The sequence below is a fragment of the Periplaneta americana genome, chromosome 13 (assembly GCF_040183065.1).
Source record: "Periplaneta americana isolate PAMFEO1 chromosome 13, P.americana_PAMFEO1_priV1, whole genome shotgun sequence".
In the NCBI taxonomy this organism is placed as follows: Eukaryota; Metazoa; Arthropoda; class Insecta; order Blattodea; family Blattidae; genus Periplaneta; species Periplaneta americana.
This window is the reverse complement of record NC_091129.1, coordinates 140,633,615-140,650,302: the sequence shown is the minus strand read 5'-3', so window position 1 is coordinate 140,650,302 and position 16,688 is coordinate 140,633,615. Positions and strand designations below refer to the sequence as shown.

The following is a 16,688-nucleotide window of genomic DNA, read 5'->3' as shown; positions in this document are numbered from 1 at the left end:
TGACAGAGACATCCATTTTCCTGAAAGATGTACTCATTGCTGTCTTCGTTCAGCCGAGGCATCAGCTAGTTTTGTAACATATCCAAGTAAATCATCATAGTGACAGTGGGCTCTACAAAGAAAAATACCCCTACATCTTCTCTTTCTAAATCACACAAAAGACATTCACCTTAGGCGAGTCTCGCACATGCTTTATAACTGCGCGGGAATTTTCAGTCCCCCCATATGCACACATTATGCCGATTCACTTTCTCGGAGAAATGAAAAGTTCTTCGTCACGATGAACAAGTCAACAAAACCATCTACTTCATATCTTTGACGAGGTCCTTGCATATTCCAACATACAAAACGATTGCTCACGTTTAGTGAACGCCATTTTATCACTATTGATAACTACTACCACCTAGCGATAAATCATGGCAAATAAGAGCAGTCTTTTCTTATAAAAAAAAAAAACTTGCAGAGTTTCTCTATTGGCATATCAATTACCATGATCTGTTGCGTACTTTATTTGTTATTAAACTTTAAAATGTTTCACGGAATTATGAATAACCCTGTGTAATGTATCATAAATGAAGATTCACTGTTCTAATATGTAATACATTGTCACGAACTAAACAGAACTGCACTGAATGAAAATCAGCTGTATATTAATCCTTTAGCCTTGATGTACCATTAGCCTGTTATCTGTCCATACTGTACATCCCAATACCTTCCCATGCTCGATCCAGAAGAAATGTACACACTATTTTCTTGGCAGTCGAGTTCAGTCTATAACAATAAAAGGCCAACAGCACTTACCTGAGTGAAACCTCTTTCCTGGTGGAAACTGTAGATTTCAATTATTTTCTTCCCATTCAACTTATAACTGTTTTATTTCACTAAATTATGAATATATCTTGTGTATTAATGAATCACATACTGATTTCATAGTATTCTAGTAAGTGATGGGTACAGATCAGCGGCGGATTTTCAGGGGAGGCAAGGGAGGCCGAGCCTCCCCTAATATTTTACCAGAACACAATATGGCAGTAATAATTTCAGCTGAATTAAGATCACAGACAAGTTACAGCAAATGACGAATATTTTTCCTTTCATATTAATTTTATTATTCACTACGACTAAGATGTAAGTTACATAAAGTCGACCAGATTCTATTGGTGATGCCCGCTCGCTATACTGTACATAGTACAAATAATTCGTACTGAAAAATAACAGATAGCGCTGTAACCTGTATAGTCGAATCTAGCAGACTGCAGTGTCTATGTGAGAGCGGGAGAGAGGAGTCGGCTACATGACGCTACTCCCTGGTAACCATGACAACAGCAGCTCAACCAATAAGGTAGCTGGTTAGAAGAGTGTTTAAACTTGACTAGAACGCACGAAGGGAGCCGATTTGGAGACGTCCTACCCACCGCTGACAACTGTATTGCTTAGTCATGGCTGGTTTCGGCTGTATTCGGAAGCTTTCTCTCTTTCTCTCTTCTTGGTTTTAGAAAATAGAGTCACGTGTTGTTAGTTTTCTCTCCCAGCTTAAAAGTTTTCATTTATGTTGTTAGATTTTCTCTTGTTTGCGGGTGTTCTTGTTATTTTATTATTTTGTGTTACGAGATGTGTTTACTTATACAGTAATTTAAATATATCGAGAGTTTAGAAACAAACGCAGATTTGTCTCTAGCTTCTTCTAGTAGCAGTTATTCAGTATGTTGTGGCCTATTTGATAGGTTTGCAAAGAAAGAGGAACGTCGAGTTAATTTGCTGTAAAATTAGGCTATGTAATAGTATGAGCAAGCCCCGGATTCTTAGGTTCGAATCAATTTTGTATCTCGTTACTCTCGAAATATTGTTTTTCTTGTTCGTTTTATGTAGCAAAGAGTAACATTCTTAAATGTAATATGACCTAAAAAGACCTAATTCGTAGGTTAGAACTTGGAGTGTCCTAAAGAGAGGCAATCTTTACCAAGCCGTTGTAATATATTAACAGTATGTTGTTTATATTTATTTTTTCCCTAAAATCATGTAAATTCCTAAACATAAGATTTAAAATCCTAAAACATAAATTGGAAAACGTAACTTTAATTTCTTAAAATCTATAAATTCTGCGCTTGATAATGAGGTACGTCACAGGCCTTATATTTTTATATTCTCATCAATCACGTCTTGGCCTCCTCAACTTTCAAACCCACCGTCCGCTACTGGTACAGATGACTCTTGTGGCATTTCTTTCTAATGTACGCTACAGTAATAATCATGTACAACAGTGATGACAGACACATTTATTGTGATATACATTCTTTGTATAAACTTCGAACAAAAATCTTTTCTGTCATATACGAGGATGTAATAACTCTTACCCTGAGTCACATTACCAAATTATGTAATCAGTGTCCACCACAAACTGTTCCAAAAAAATGACAGTATCCTTTTGTACAGGTGAAGAAAATAAAAATTAGAATAATTCTGTACAATATAAGAAACATTTTCATGTTCACAATGAAAATGATGAATAATAATATTAACCTTCCAATTAATAAAATACACAGTATAGTAACATATAGTGATTTCAGTTATGTATATATATCAATTTCTTAATTATAGTCTCTTGTCCTCAAAATTCAGTATAATGGGGCCGAAAAAATGAATTCACTTCAGGAAAACAGAAACCGCCATTATTGAACTTTCTTCTCTTTGCAAAGTAGTTGTTTTGTTCGTAAGGACTTCTAGGACGTTTGTCAGATATCAGAATTGATTTGTTCGGCTGTTTTGAAAATTGTCGACATTCATTATAGTGATGCCCTTTCCTGGCACAGTTGCAACAGAACTGTTCTGTTTGCGGTTTGAATTGGGGCGTTGAAGAGCCAGAAGGTGATGTCATATTACTAGTCTGAAAAAGAAGAGATAACATTCATTACAACTTTTTCTTTTTATTACAGAATTTGTACAAGCTATTTTGTCTAAATTTGCTTCAAATGAATTGTGTGGATTCAATAAGATCTACAACTTTGACACAAACAACTTCGGAATCAATACCGTATTTACTCGCGTAATCCTTCCCTCCTTTCTTAAAAATTCCGAGACAAAAAATCGAGGAGGGAAAAATTACGCTCGAATTATAAAATATCGAGAATAATCTCGTCATTAATAACAGCAAACAGTTCATGCACTAATCAAATCAATGTTTAATAAAACCCAATACATGCACTAATCAAATCAATGCTTAATAATACCTATATAGCTATAAATATAGATAAAATTTGAGCAGCCTGATTATGAACAATTTTGTGGCTCTTTCTTTGTACTGCTGTATATCAGTTCTGACATAGGTAGCCTAACCTTGACTAATCTCAGATCATGGTGTTAAATGTTGTGCGTAAAATACTTGTATCGAAATTAATTTGTTAATTGCATAAAGAATCAATCTTCTTAATGTATGCAGCTGTTTGCTGACAACATAAAGTCCACTATAGTCCACTGTAGTCTATTCAGTTGTTGTTTTTCACGAGAAATGAGGGGCATTTTGATCAGTGTTCATTATAGATGCCTGTTGCTAGTAGCCAGAGTTGGGGTGTAATCAATATATACTGCAGGGCTGTGTCTTCTGCAACTGGTACTGATGATTTTAATTTACTTCTTTTGTGGTTTATGGATGGACAGTATAGAAGAATGTGTTCCAGATCTTCATCATATTACACCACAGACAAGTATGATTATCAGAAATGTGAAATCGGTGTAGGTACAATTGAGTGACAATGTGACCTGTTCTGGATCTTGTTAAAAATGTTTGAACATGTCTGGGCAAGTTTTTGTACGTGTCCAGGTCATTTGGTTTTTTTTGTACAGACTGTAAAATTTTTTCCTTTGTCAGAAGAGAGCCAATTGTTGATCCATAGGTTTGTAAAAGGATAGTGAAGTGCACTCCATAACCTCTCCTATCCAAAACCCAACCTCAACCTGCTCGTGGTGCAACCTGCTTTTACAAATTAGGCTCTGGGGACCGATATAACCACACCATCGGAAATAGAGGAAATGCTATTTCATCTATTACGCTGGCCTGCCACGGTGTAGAAATGTTCCACAAGTGGTGCTTGTGAGAAAGATCGGTGGACTCTAAAACTCCTCCCGGCCAGTCCGATGGACCCATTAACCAACAACAGGTGTGGCCCTCCAGTCATACTGGGGGTTTACGTGCGTGGGTGATGTAACCACCATTACAAACAAAAAATTGGTGCCCACTTAAAAAACTGTTACACTTATGCTAATTAACCTAATGGCAAATCCTTCAGATAAGTTTTCCGGAGGCAAAATAGTCCCCCTTTCGGATCTCCGGGTGGAGACCTCTGCAGGATGTCATTTACAGAACATCCTTAAAATTCTCCAATGGAAAAAGAAGAAGAAATGACTGAAAATCATCTACAAACCTGTGAAGTTCTACCTGATGGATCCACCACAGAGAAATATTGGAGAGCAAGAACGCTTCGTTGCCAAAGCCCGGCATTAGATAACAACAACAACAGGTTTGTAAAATGAGACTTTACTGAAGCAAAAGCATTGGATAGAGATATCATTTGAAGAGGTCTTGGTTGCAAATATGTTGCCTGTTTTGCAATATTATCGACTTTCTCATTTCCAGGTATACCACAATGACTAGGTATCCATTGAAATGTTATTTCCTTTTGGAGTTCTTTTAGTTTACTTAGTTGTTTCTGAATTGGAATAATTCTAATTGCATACATGTTTGGTACATATTTAATTATATTAAATATAGCCCCCTTGGAGTCGGTAAGTATGCAAATAGATTTTTCAGAAATTTGAGTAACACACTGAAGAGCAGCATCAATAGCTAGCAATTCAGTGTCAACACTGGAGGAGGATGAACATGGTATGAAATAACTTTTAATTGCGTAAAGAAAATAACCATACATGTATTTTACACTTTGCTAATTTCCACAGATAACAAATCTGGATCATCTTCCATGTCATGAGAGGAATCATAGACTTTTTCATTTTTTTTTTATCCAATGCCACCAGGTTGTCTTTTCGACATTTCTGGTCCTCTCTCCTGGCTGTGGCTTAATTGTAACCCACTTCTGAGGTTGGGGCGCCTGGAAGGCGGAGTTACATTACCCTGAAACATCATAAATAACTAAAATGCTCTCTCAATTAATATCACTCAATAAAAGAATTGTATTCCAATGGATACCATCCCACTGTGGAATCCTGGGAAACGAGAATGCGGATGCTTTAGCAAAGAAGGGCAGCACTGCTACTTACAGACTGTTACTAAATCTACGTATTACTCTGTGAAAAAATTTATTAAAGATTTATTAAATCTACATACTTAGACTTCAACAAACAAAATTTGATAACACAATCCCGTGGGAAAAAATGGAACTCTCTGCATCAAAATCCACAGTTAATTCCCGATTTACCACGAAAATCGTCTGTAGCTGCTTTTAGATTGGCAACAGGCCACGATTGTTTGGCCAAACACCTGCATAGAATTGGAATATATCAGTCCCCTAACTGCCCATTGTGCAACTCAAACCAAGAAATGGATTCGGAACACCTCAAAATCTGTGCTTCAGTGGCTGGTCATGATAATATCTTTGAAAAATATTGGAGTGCAAGAGGTCAAATGACTTTATTGTCAAACGCCTGGCATTAGAAAACAACATTACCCTGATGATGTGATAGGATGATTATGATAATGTAGTGCCAGGAGAGGTCTTAAATCTAAACTTAACCTAAATTCCAGACCATGGACGAAAACAGAAATAATCCCCTTTAAGGAAAAATTCCTGTGCTCTAACCGGGAATCGAACCCGGGACCTCATGAACTATAGCCAGAAGCTCTGACCACTAGACCATGAGGCTGGTCACTTTTTCATTATAGAAAGGAAGAATAATGACCTTAGGTTTCTCATTCTTATTTTTTCGACACTTAACGAAAGACACTCTTGAAGATAAAAAGGAGTGTCTAAAACCACAGACAATCTTCACACAATTCAGTTGCTGAAAGACATCATCAGAACAGAAACTGGGAGGACCACGAACAGTAACTTCAGTGTGTGAATGCCAATTTACTTAAAGAATGTGTGACAGCAGGAAGACATCATATCCAACACCTCTTATAATCAATCAATAATAGAACAATTTAATAGTTGTTGTTTTCTAATGCCAGGCGTTTGACAATAAAGTCATTTGACCCCTTGCACTCCAATATTTTTCAAAGATATTATCATGGCCAGCCACTGAAGCATAGATTTTGAGGTGTTCCGAATCCATTTCTTGGTTTGAGTTGCACAATGGGCAGTTAGGGGACTGATATATTCCAATTCTATGCAGGTGTTTGGCCAAACAATCATGGCCTGTTGCCAATCTAAATGCAGCTACAGACGATTTTCGTGGTAAATCGGGAATTAACTGTGGATTTTGATGCAGAGAGTTCCATTTTTTCCCTTGTGATTGTGTTATCAAAATTTGTTTGTTGAAGTCTAAGTATGTGGATTTAATAAATCTTTTCACAGAGTAATACGTAGATTTAGTAACAGGTCTGTAAGTAGCAGTGCTGCCCTTCTTTGCTAAAGCATCCGCATTCTCGTTTCCAGGATTCCACAATGGGATGGTATCCATTGGAATACAATTCTTTTATTGAGTGATATTAATTGAGAGAGCATTTTAGTTATTTCTGCTGTTTGAGATGAAGGTGTGTGTTTAGAGAGTATTGATAGAATAGCTGCTTTGGAGTCTGACAATATAACTGCATTCTTAAATTTATTGATGTGGCATAGAAGATTCCTGAGACTTTCACTTATTGCAACGATTTCTCCATCAAAACTTGTTGTTTCATATCCAAGAGATCTATAAAATGAGAAGAGACAGCACGTAACACCTGCACCGGCACCTTGTTCTCTGGAGATCAAGGATCCGTCGGTGTATAAATGAAGCCTGTTTTGTGGAGGATACCTAATATTAATTGTCTCTAAAGACAATTGTTTCATTATTTCAGTGTTTACTTCTGATTTCAGTATTTCTTCTGTTAAATTTAGATTATAGTCTATATTTAATAGAGTTAAAGGGTTTGGTTTAATTACAATTTAATAGTTAGTACTGCTATTCTGCAGAACTGACTAGTTTAAGTCATTTCAACTCCCAAATAGATCAGAATATGTTAGCCGAGTGATGGAAAGTGTTGCTCACCACCGAGCCCATACAGAATACTGTAGACCATTCTGTCCAATTCACAAGTACATAGGGACGACTAAATGTATTTCTTTCAACGTCAGATTGCAGTATCAATTAAAAGAACGTAACATATTTTAAAATTAAACAGTCTTTTTACCGTTGCATGATATCTTCGCCATGTTTCTGGGCAATCAGCACCAAGATGATCAACACCATTACAAACATTGCAATACTTAGAGTTGTTTGTAGATAAACAATTAGAACAGCATTCCTTATATGCACCAGCTGGTCGACCACACTGAAATACAATTACAAAGTATTAATGTAACAGTGATACAATTCAGTTAAGAACGTTCCTTGAAAGTAACATATATCAAAATATAATTAATTATTTATTCCGTCTTATGGCTTAAGCACTGAATTACATATGAAAGGAAAACACTAATGTGTTACATCATATTTAGTCTTAATACTAACGTTTTCGCCCTTTGTAGGGCATCTTCAGGTACGAGATATGTAACAAAATATCATCTAAAATCAATTACAAAACATGCTTTACATTTGGAAATGGCATGACTAGAGTAAATATGACATAGTAACAATATTAATCATCCACAGCAACATTAAAATATCCTGTCAAAATATTAAAACAAATTTAAAATGATGTGAATTTTCATAGCTATGAAGTAAAACTGAATACGTGATATTGGCATACAAAGTAGATCTCCATACGTGGTGTCCTAAATATATTGTGTTGTTGCCAAGAATTGTTGTTTTGTGCAAGGTATATTCCCAGATGTTTTGAAATGTGCCATAGTAATTCCAATATACAAATCTGGAGATAAAAATAATTTAAATAACTATAGACCTATATCTTTACTTCCAACATTTTCCAAATTGCTTGAAAAATGTTTAAAGAATAGATTAATAAATTATTTAGAAAAACATAAAATACTCTCTAAAAATCAGTTTGGTTTCCGCAATAATATTTCTACTGATGATGCTCTTATTAATGTTACTGGAAAAATTATCAATGAACTAGATATCGGAAACAAATGTTTGGGTATTTTCTTGGATCTATGGAAAGCTTTTGACACTATCAATCATAATTTACTTTTGGACAAACTACATACTATTGGAGTTAGAAGTATAGTTTTAAAATTATTCCAATCATATTTTAGTAACAGAAGGCAAATGACCAAAATTGAAGATCAATTTAGTGAATACAAATATATTGATATAGGTGTACCGCAAGGAACAGTTTTGGGACCTATTTTATTTCTAATATATGTTAATGATCTGCTAAATATAAATTTAGAAAAATTTAATGGATCTATATATTCATATGCAGATGATACAGTAGTTATTTTCAGTGGTTTTTCTTGGCAGGAAGCATATAGAAATGCTAATATAGGTGCTAACATTGTTAAAAAATGGCTTAATTCCAACTTCCTTTCTTTAAATATATCTAAATCAACTCTAGTTCCTTTTTCGTTAACAACTGCCAGTGTTCAAAATTTAAAATTTAGCGATAAATATAGACTACTAATACACAGTGAAAATTGTTTAGATCCCAAAAGTTGTAAATGTCCACCTTTGAAAGAAGCCACGTATGTCAAATATCTGGGTATCATTATTGATCAGAATTTAAAATGGCTTCATCACATTACTTATCTTTGTAAGAGGCTTCGTAAAACAATTTATAAATTCGTTAATCTTCGATGCTACTTACCTATTAGAGTTCTACGAAATGTTTATTTGGCCATTATTCAGTCTATCATTCAATATGGTATAATTGTTTGGGGTGGAAGTACAAAAATTAATCTTAGTCCGTTAAATTTACTACAAAAACGAATAATTAAAATTTGTTTGAAGAAACGTTTCGATTATCCAACTAAATTAATTTATTCTGAATTTAATGTATTTAATATTGAACAAATTTATAAGTATATGCTGTTAAAATTTTATCATAAAAATCGTAATAAGTTTGTATTACAGACACACAATTATGACACAAGACGAAATATTAATTCAACATTAGTAGAACCTAAATGTCTCACATCTGCTGGTCTAAAGCATAGCATAAATTTTGGCCCTCGGCTGTACAATGCTTTAACTATACTTGAGAAGGTCTATGTTGGCAGAGCTACCTGATGTCTTGGGAAGGGTCAGGGAGGGTGAGTTGAACTAATCCTATGACACAAACACTTGTATAACAGCACTTCCTCTTTCTTTCGTCCCTCTCCCTCATCGGCACATCTGGAAAGGTTGTCAGTGGTGGATGTTATTACAACTATGCGTTAGCGACATTTTTCAGTGTAATTTGAGAAGGTGCCTATAATCATTTTATAATTATTAAAATGTTAGAAGTGTTGTGCTTTATATTAGGTCTACTTGTCCTAGTGTTCGTGATTCTTGGTTTAGGAATAAGAGGAAAGAAACTGCAGTCTGACGCCAGGGATATAGTGTGCAATGTACATAAGTTTTTCGTAGAGGAGTATGATGCCTTGAAAGTCGGAAATCCTACAATAAGAGTAGTCGAAGTAGCGAAGCGAACTGCTGCTGCATGTGGAGTATCTGAACGCACTGTTTACCGTATTCTAATTGAAAAGAGAGAAGCAGATGAATCAGAATGAAAAGTGTCAACTCCGGGCAAAATGTGGCCGCAAAGAACTCCCACGAAAACCAATACAGACTCATTCACTGCGGCCGCCATCAAGAGGCAGATTTACTCCTTGTATAAAGCTGATTTCATTCCGAGTGTGGAAGATATTCGTGATGCTCTCGATAAGTCTGGGTTATTTTCTGGCAGCAAATGGTCGGTATGGGAATTACAAAAAAACTTAATTTCCGTTACGCTAAGAATAATTTCGGATGGAAGCTTCTGCTAGAGAAACCCAACATAATTGCTAAGCGATTCCATTTCTTAAGGAGGATGCGCGACTTAAGAATAACCGGCCGCCCTATCGTTTACCTAGCCGAAACATGGATAAACATTAATTACACGAAGAGCAAAATTTGGAGTATGTGACGATAGTGAACGTGCCCTTAGGAAAAGGGGGACTACTTATTATTGTGCGTGCTGGATCTTCCTCTGAATTTATACCAGGAGCCTATCACAGTTTTAAGTCAAAATCTACCCACGATCCCTATGAGGAAATGAACGCCGTTAATTCCAAACATTGGTTCGAAAACAACCTCCTTGCGAACATTCCACAAAACAGCATTATAGTAATGGACAACGCCTCTTACCATTCTGTACAGTTAAATAAAGCTCCCACTTCTGCATCTTCTAAATCAGACATGCAGTCTTGGTTACGTCAGAACAACATAGAGTATGACCCAAAGGCGACAAAAATCGTACTGTACGACATAATAAAATTAAATGGTAAGGTACGAACTGGATACCTTAGCTCAAAGTGAACCATACCGGCATACCGTAGTATGACTGCCATCATACCACTGCAACTTTAGTGTCATTGAGTTCATCTGGGCACAAGTGAAAAATGATGCCGCTAAACACAATGTATCTTTCAAATCCAGTGAAGTTCTAAAATTAGTTAAGAAGCGTTGTCCAAGATCACGCCAGAGAATTGGAAAAATGCGTGTGAACATGTTAAAAGGGAAGAGAATTTTTATTGGGAAAGGGATGGAATGATTGACAAGGCGGTGGATCGTTTCGTAATAAGTTTGGACTCTGATAGTGACAACATGAAAGTAGAAGAATCCGCCACTGCATATACAGATAATTTCATGGAGGGTTTCTGTCTCTTGCCACCATCCCCCCCGCAGAAGACTGGTCAGCCACGGAGTGAGTGAGAGGTAAGAACTATATCTTTCTCTGTCTAAATTTCTCTGCCAACTAAAGAATTCTATACTATAAATTACACCCAGAACTTCTAACATGTAACCCACTAACATATAACAAGAAAATTAGAAACGTGTTAATATCTTCAATTTGATTAAATAAATTTATAGCCTATGTATATGAATTAATCAACCTATATTATATTTGTATTCTATAATTTTGAAATATATATTAGTCCTACTTTTCATGTGCGATATTATTCTTCTATAGTGTTAATATTATATTACATAATTCCATTGCCGCTAAAATTATATTTTAGTTCCTATTTTATTTTACTTATTTATTTATATTATTATTTTTTATTTTAATATTATATCTGAACTGTGACCGAGCACGAGCGCTGCTCATTCGGTCTCAAATTTTGTTAATACTACTGTATCTTCTTTTTTATATTGCTTGTATTATTTTATTTGCATTTCTCTTTGTTTGTTTTGTAATTATATTTCTTTAATCTGTATATTTGAAATAAATAAAAAATAAAAAAAAATAAATAGAGAAGCATACAGAAAGTGGAAATCAATATGGTGATCACAATAAAATCAATGAAATGCTAGAAATATAAAAACCTGATATTATTAAATGTGGAGTCATAGAAGCGTATATAACTAATTTCATAGAGCGAGTAAAATTCTTGTTAAGTGTTCTGTACTCTCGTATAACATCATGCAAATCTAATCACCGTACACGGGTTGTTGAGCTGTGGGGAAGTGTTTTTTATACACGTAATCAGTCTAATAGAATATACTGCAATCCGGTGACAAATTGTCGAGTATTCATTCTGATAGAGTGGAACTGTATGTAGTTGTAGGCTTGGGTGTGTACTTTCAACTTTACTTGAAAGGATTATTATATAGTTATATTTGTTACATTCGACATTACTAATAGTGGAATTCTAACCCCTGAATATTGGTTAAGTTTTATACTTCATCCCTATACAAGAACAATGAACTCAAGACGTCCTTGTCAGCTTAAACATTGTTCTAGGTACACCACATAAAGTTGGATCTACATTGCACCAAGATATTTTTCAGTTTGGTTCTTTTGGCTATGATTTCTATTACAGAATTCTTAGGGGCGTATTCAATCACTTCCGATTTAAATCATATGGAAAATGCAATTAAGTGCAAGACAGAAAACAATTTTGACTTTTTAAATAAAGGGGCATTTTAATTGACTATTACACTTTTACTACGTCACACTACTTTTGACCAATAAAACTGTACGAAAGGACGTCTCAACCAATCATGGCTGCTTATCGCACAATTTTATCGTGTCCCTAGCATTTGTTTAATTTTACCGTGTCCCTAGCATTTGTTTATTTTTATCACTACCCTAGCATTTGTTTCTTTGTTTGCCAACATTTCAAACTGCACTGGTCTGGACGTCAAAAAACAGAAAATTACAAACCACTCCAGTCGATGCACAGCACTTTCAAATATGACTCGCATTGGCATTCAAGAACAAGAATTAATAAAGATCACTGGTCATATACGAAGAGCACCATTCGGAAATCCTGAATAAGTTGAGGGATACACCATGTACATCAACGAGTTCACTTCTTTTACGCACACGTCTAATATAACATCAACTGAACCACCAACAACTAAAACATTCAAATTTGAAAATTGTACTTTCAATAATTGTTTCTTTTAAAATTATTCATGTTTATTTTTATTTCATCATCGTTAATTAAAACGTTTCTTGTTTATTTCATCATCCCTAATTAAAACTTTTCTAACACTTGTTTATATTATTTAGGTTATGTTTGTTATAGCTTCTGCTATATATTATTATGGATAGTCACGTATCAGAGATTGTTTAATACTAAGATTTATTGAAAATCATCTGTCAAGTGACGTTGATTACTGGGATCCGGATGATTGAAGTGGAATGCAAATGTTTTAATAAAAATGAAACTGAATCAACAAAGCCTTCTTGACTAGTAACCAACGAGTTAGATACTAGTATTTAACTAGTTGCTAGTAACCGTCCATAGAGTTCAATGAAGATTCTATAGTTGGCACAACTGATAACAAGAAAAAACAATCATAAAACACTACTGATATCTAGCGTAATGTTGAGATGGTACAATAATACATTTGAAGACAGTTATATTTTCGTAAGCCAATTAATATTTTATTTATTGGAGTACTTTGTTACTTCTAATCTTTATATACTTTCTTCTAATCATGTAATAGTCAATTAAATCCCACTCGAGTTTTGATTTTCTCTAGATAAATCAAAACCTCTAGTGAGATTACTGTTGATAAGACAGTGTATTTGTTCTGACATTTTCTGAAAGGAAAGAAAATTAAATAACCTTTTATCCTGCATAATTACATTATTTAATCCTTAAATTTCTTCAACAAATGTTTATACAGATTCATACCTTCGTGTTAAAATTTAAAAAATCCAAAAATGACCCGCTCTCGCTAATACGCAGTCCCATTTAATATGCTATTTTTATACGGTCCCTTGAAGAGCGTCTTACAGAGTTTTCAATGTATTCTAAGTTATTAAAGTTCAACCACAACTTAACACTATATAAAAGTATAAATTTGATACTCCAACATTACAATGACAACTAAACGAATAATAATCTATGTGGCAACACTATAGTCACTCTGTGTGGTACAACAAAGACAAATGACGAATCCAGTTCCAATGGCTGAGGGATGCAGGGAATGGGTGGGAGTTCAAAAACAAACATTATGGAGTCACTTTTTTAGTTGCAGGAGGCGTAACAATTTCATACACACAAATTTCTTACCGTCAGGCATATTGGTGCAGGACATTTAAATTTTGAATGTCCTGTAATCCCACAAAAAAGGCACACAGTTGGTTTCGGAGGAAATGGGCAATTATAAACAGAATGCCCTCTGACATTACAGGTGGTACACTTCTTAGTGCGGTCTGGACCCATTGTCCAGGGATGGCCAACAACATCAGCATATGAAACTTGCCATTTAAAACGATTACCTGTGAAAATAATGAAAAAAAAAAAAATGTATAAAGACAAGCCTATATTAATATTAAATGAAAGAGAACGTAACTTTACTAACGCTACACTTTAGATTCAGGAGGCCCCCACAAGTGATTCGAAAAGAGATTCGTGTTAAAAGAAAATAAATAATTAATTTGTTTGAAAGATGAACTAGAAAAGACACCAAAAATAGTTATTTCAAATCCATAGAGATGTCAGCTGTCACAATGCCCACTCCCTTTCTTTCCCCCTGCATTTGAGAGAGGTGAAACATATGATGCAATGGTGACTCCACTTCTTTGTCTATGATCCTCATTTTTTCAGTTCAGTTCAAATTTTTCAACTACTGTGATCGAAGAGAAACGGTCATAAATATTACCAAGTAGAAATAATAATACGGAATTAACAGTTCAAATTAACAGTGTATTCGACATGTTTGCCTAATATCAGTTAACAAATGAAGAGTCCACTGCAAGAATGATGGAGGTCACTTTCTTGTCGAAAATGAACCAAGACTGTCAATGCATAGCTTAAGACATATAGAATGTACATAGAGAGTTATATGGCATTAACACATGAACCAAGACTGTCAATGCATAGCTTAAGACATATAGAATGTACATAGACAGTTATATGGCATTAACACTGATAGTCATTATCCAGTAATGATCGGAAAATCTCAGTTAAGCTTTGAGCGCTAAGCATTTCAAACTTTCAATTGCTTCTCCTGCAAAATGTATTCCAAATGACATCCATCATTCTTGCAGTGGACTTTTCAAATTATTATTAATGTTTAACACTTTTTCTTAAACAATTAAATTTATTTCGAAATTTAAAAACAACTGTTATTAACATGCAGTTTCAATAATAGTTTTTTATGATCATCATCATCGCAGGTGTGGGCTTTTTAAGTGATCAGCAATTGTGACATAAGTATCATTGATAATGGAGTCGGCCTCGGTAGCGTAGTCGGTATAGTACTGGCCTTCTATGCTCGAGGTTGTGGGTTCAATCCCAGCCCAGGTCAATGGCATTTAATTGTGTTTAAATGCGACAGGCTCATGTCAGTAGATTTACTGGCATGTAAAAGAACTCCTGCAGGACAAAATTCCGGCACACCAGAGACGCTTATATAACCTCTGCAGTTGCGTCGTTAAATAAACCATAATTTAAGTTAATTTTTCGATAATGGATAAATTCTTAATAAATGAAACTATCCAAAATGAAATAGCAATGAATAGAAACAGAATAATAAATTGGGTTCTAGTAGTGGCAGTAAAACTAATAGGTCATGTTCATCACTGCTACAAGAATCAACAAAGGATGAGCAAAGCAATGAAAGGAAAAAGGTAGTTCATAAGGGCCGTAGTTGTCAATCATCTTAGGTTAAACGATTTCCATGGATACCGTATGAAAAATCAGATGATGTTAGTTTCTTAAAAATACGTAACGACATTTTGGAGAAACAGCAATTAAAAGTTTTCTCAGATTTCACGACACTTTATAAACTGCAATAATTGTTATCTAGCATCTGTGTAAACGAGGGTGATAATGCGAGGAAAATGAGTTTAGGATCCAGCGCCAAAAGTTACCCAGCATTTGCTCTTAATTGGTCGAGGGAAAAATCTGGAAAAAACATCAACAGGCAACTTGTCCCAGCTAAGATATGAACTACAGCCCGCCTGTTTAATGGCCAGACCATTCACATTTTGTGGCAGAGACTTACATTATTCTCCAGCACTTTGTCAAGAAACCACACTGTACCTTTTCAGTTCATTAAAATATTATACCAATGTTTTTGGAAATTGTTCTATGAAATGTAATTTCTCTAAAGCTACACTAATTACTGGTGCAATCAAAACTACTCCAATTGAAGCCATGCAAATAATCACATCTAATAAACCAGTTGTAACAGATCTTGAAACGCAAGCCCTTTTAACCTATGAAAAATTAAGAAGGCTTCCAAATAATTGGGATAAATGGAGTAAATACAAAGATTCTAAATTTACATTGAGGACCCAAAACGGATACATACAAGAGGTAGAAAAGCTTAAACAAAATCTAGAAATACCAAGTGAAAAGGAAAACTTGATGTCTCGATATAATCCACTTAATAACTTCAAAGTAGATTGCTGCCTTGATCTTGATGAAGTCTTCAACAAAAAGATATAAATCCAGAAATAGCAAAAGCCATTGCCCTACAAACAATTAATAGAAAATATCCACAGAAGGACTGGTTGTACATTTACACTGATGGATCTCCATGGATCAAAATGAAGCTGGAGCAGGAGCTACTTGCCAATACTTTTCTCTTTATAAAAATGTTGGCAAGTACACAACAAATTTTGATGGCGAAGTTGAAGCCATTTATACATCACTTCAAAATGTATTTGTTTGGCTAAACCAATGCAAAAACATAGTCATCCTGTCTGACTCCAAAGCTGCAATCCAGTCCATCAGCTCAACTACATCCCCTAAAATGGAAAAAGTAAAAGAAATTCATTGCATGGTAAAACAAATTCAAATGCTAAATAAAAAAGTGGTCTTCCAATGGATCCCAGCCCACTACGGACTGAACGGTAACGAGAAAGCAGATATGTTAGCAAAGAAAGGAACTTATATCAACTTAAAAACAAATTTCAAGTTCCCATA

At 34.8% G+C, this 16,688-nt stretch overlaps 1 protein-coding gene across 3 annotated transcripts in view; it reads right to left on the bottom strand.

Moving 5' to 3' along the window:
• Positions 1-2,261: 2,261 nt before the first annotated feature.
• The window catches only part of LOC138712512 (zinc finger CCHC domain-containing protein 7-like), a 26,465-nt gene continuing 12,038 nt past the window's right edge, over positions 2,262-16,688 (bottom strand). For all 3 annotated transcript variants that reach the window (XM_069844399.1, XM_069844400.1, XM_069844398.1), the window contains exons 3-5: positions 13,824-14,032; positions 7,343-7,483; positions 2,262-2,884 (exon numbers count right to left, since the gene is read on the bottom strand). In XM_069844399.1, the coding sequence (XP_069700500.1) occupies positions 2,609-2,884; positions 7,343-7,483; positions 13,824-14,032 (626 nt within the window). In that variant the 3' untranslated portion in view covers positions 2,262-2,608. The remainder of the gene's footprint in view (positions 2,885-7,342; positions 7,484-13,823; positions 14,033-16,688) is intronic.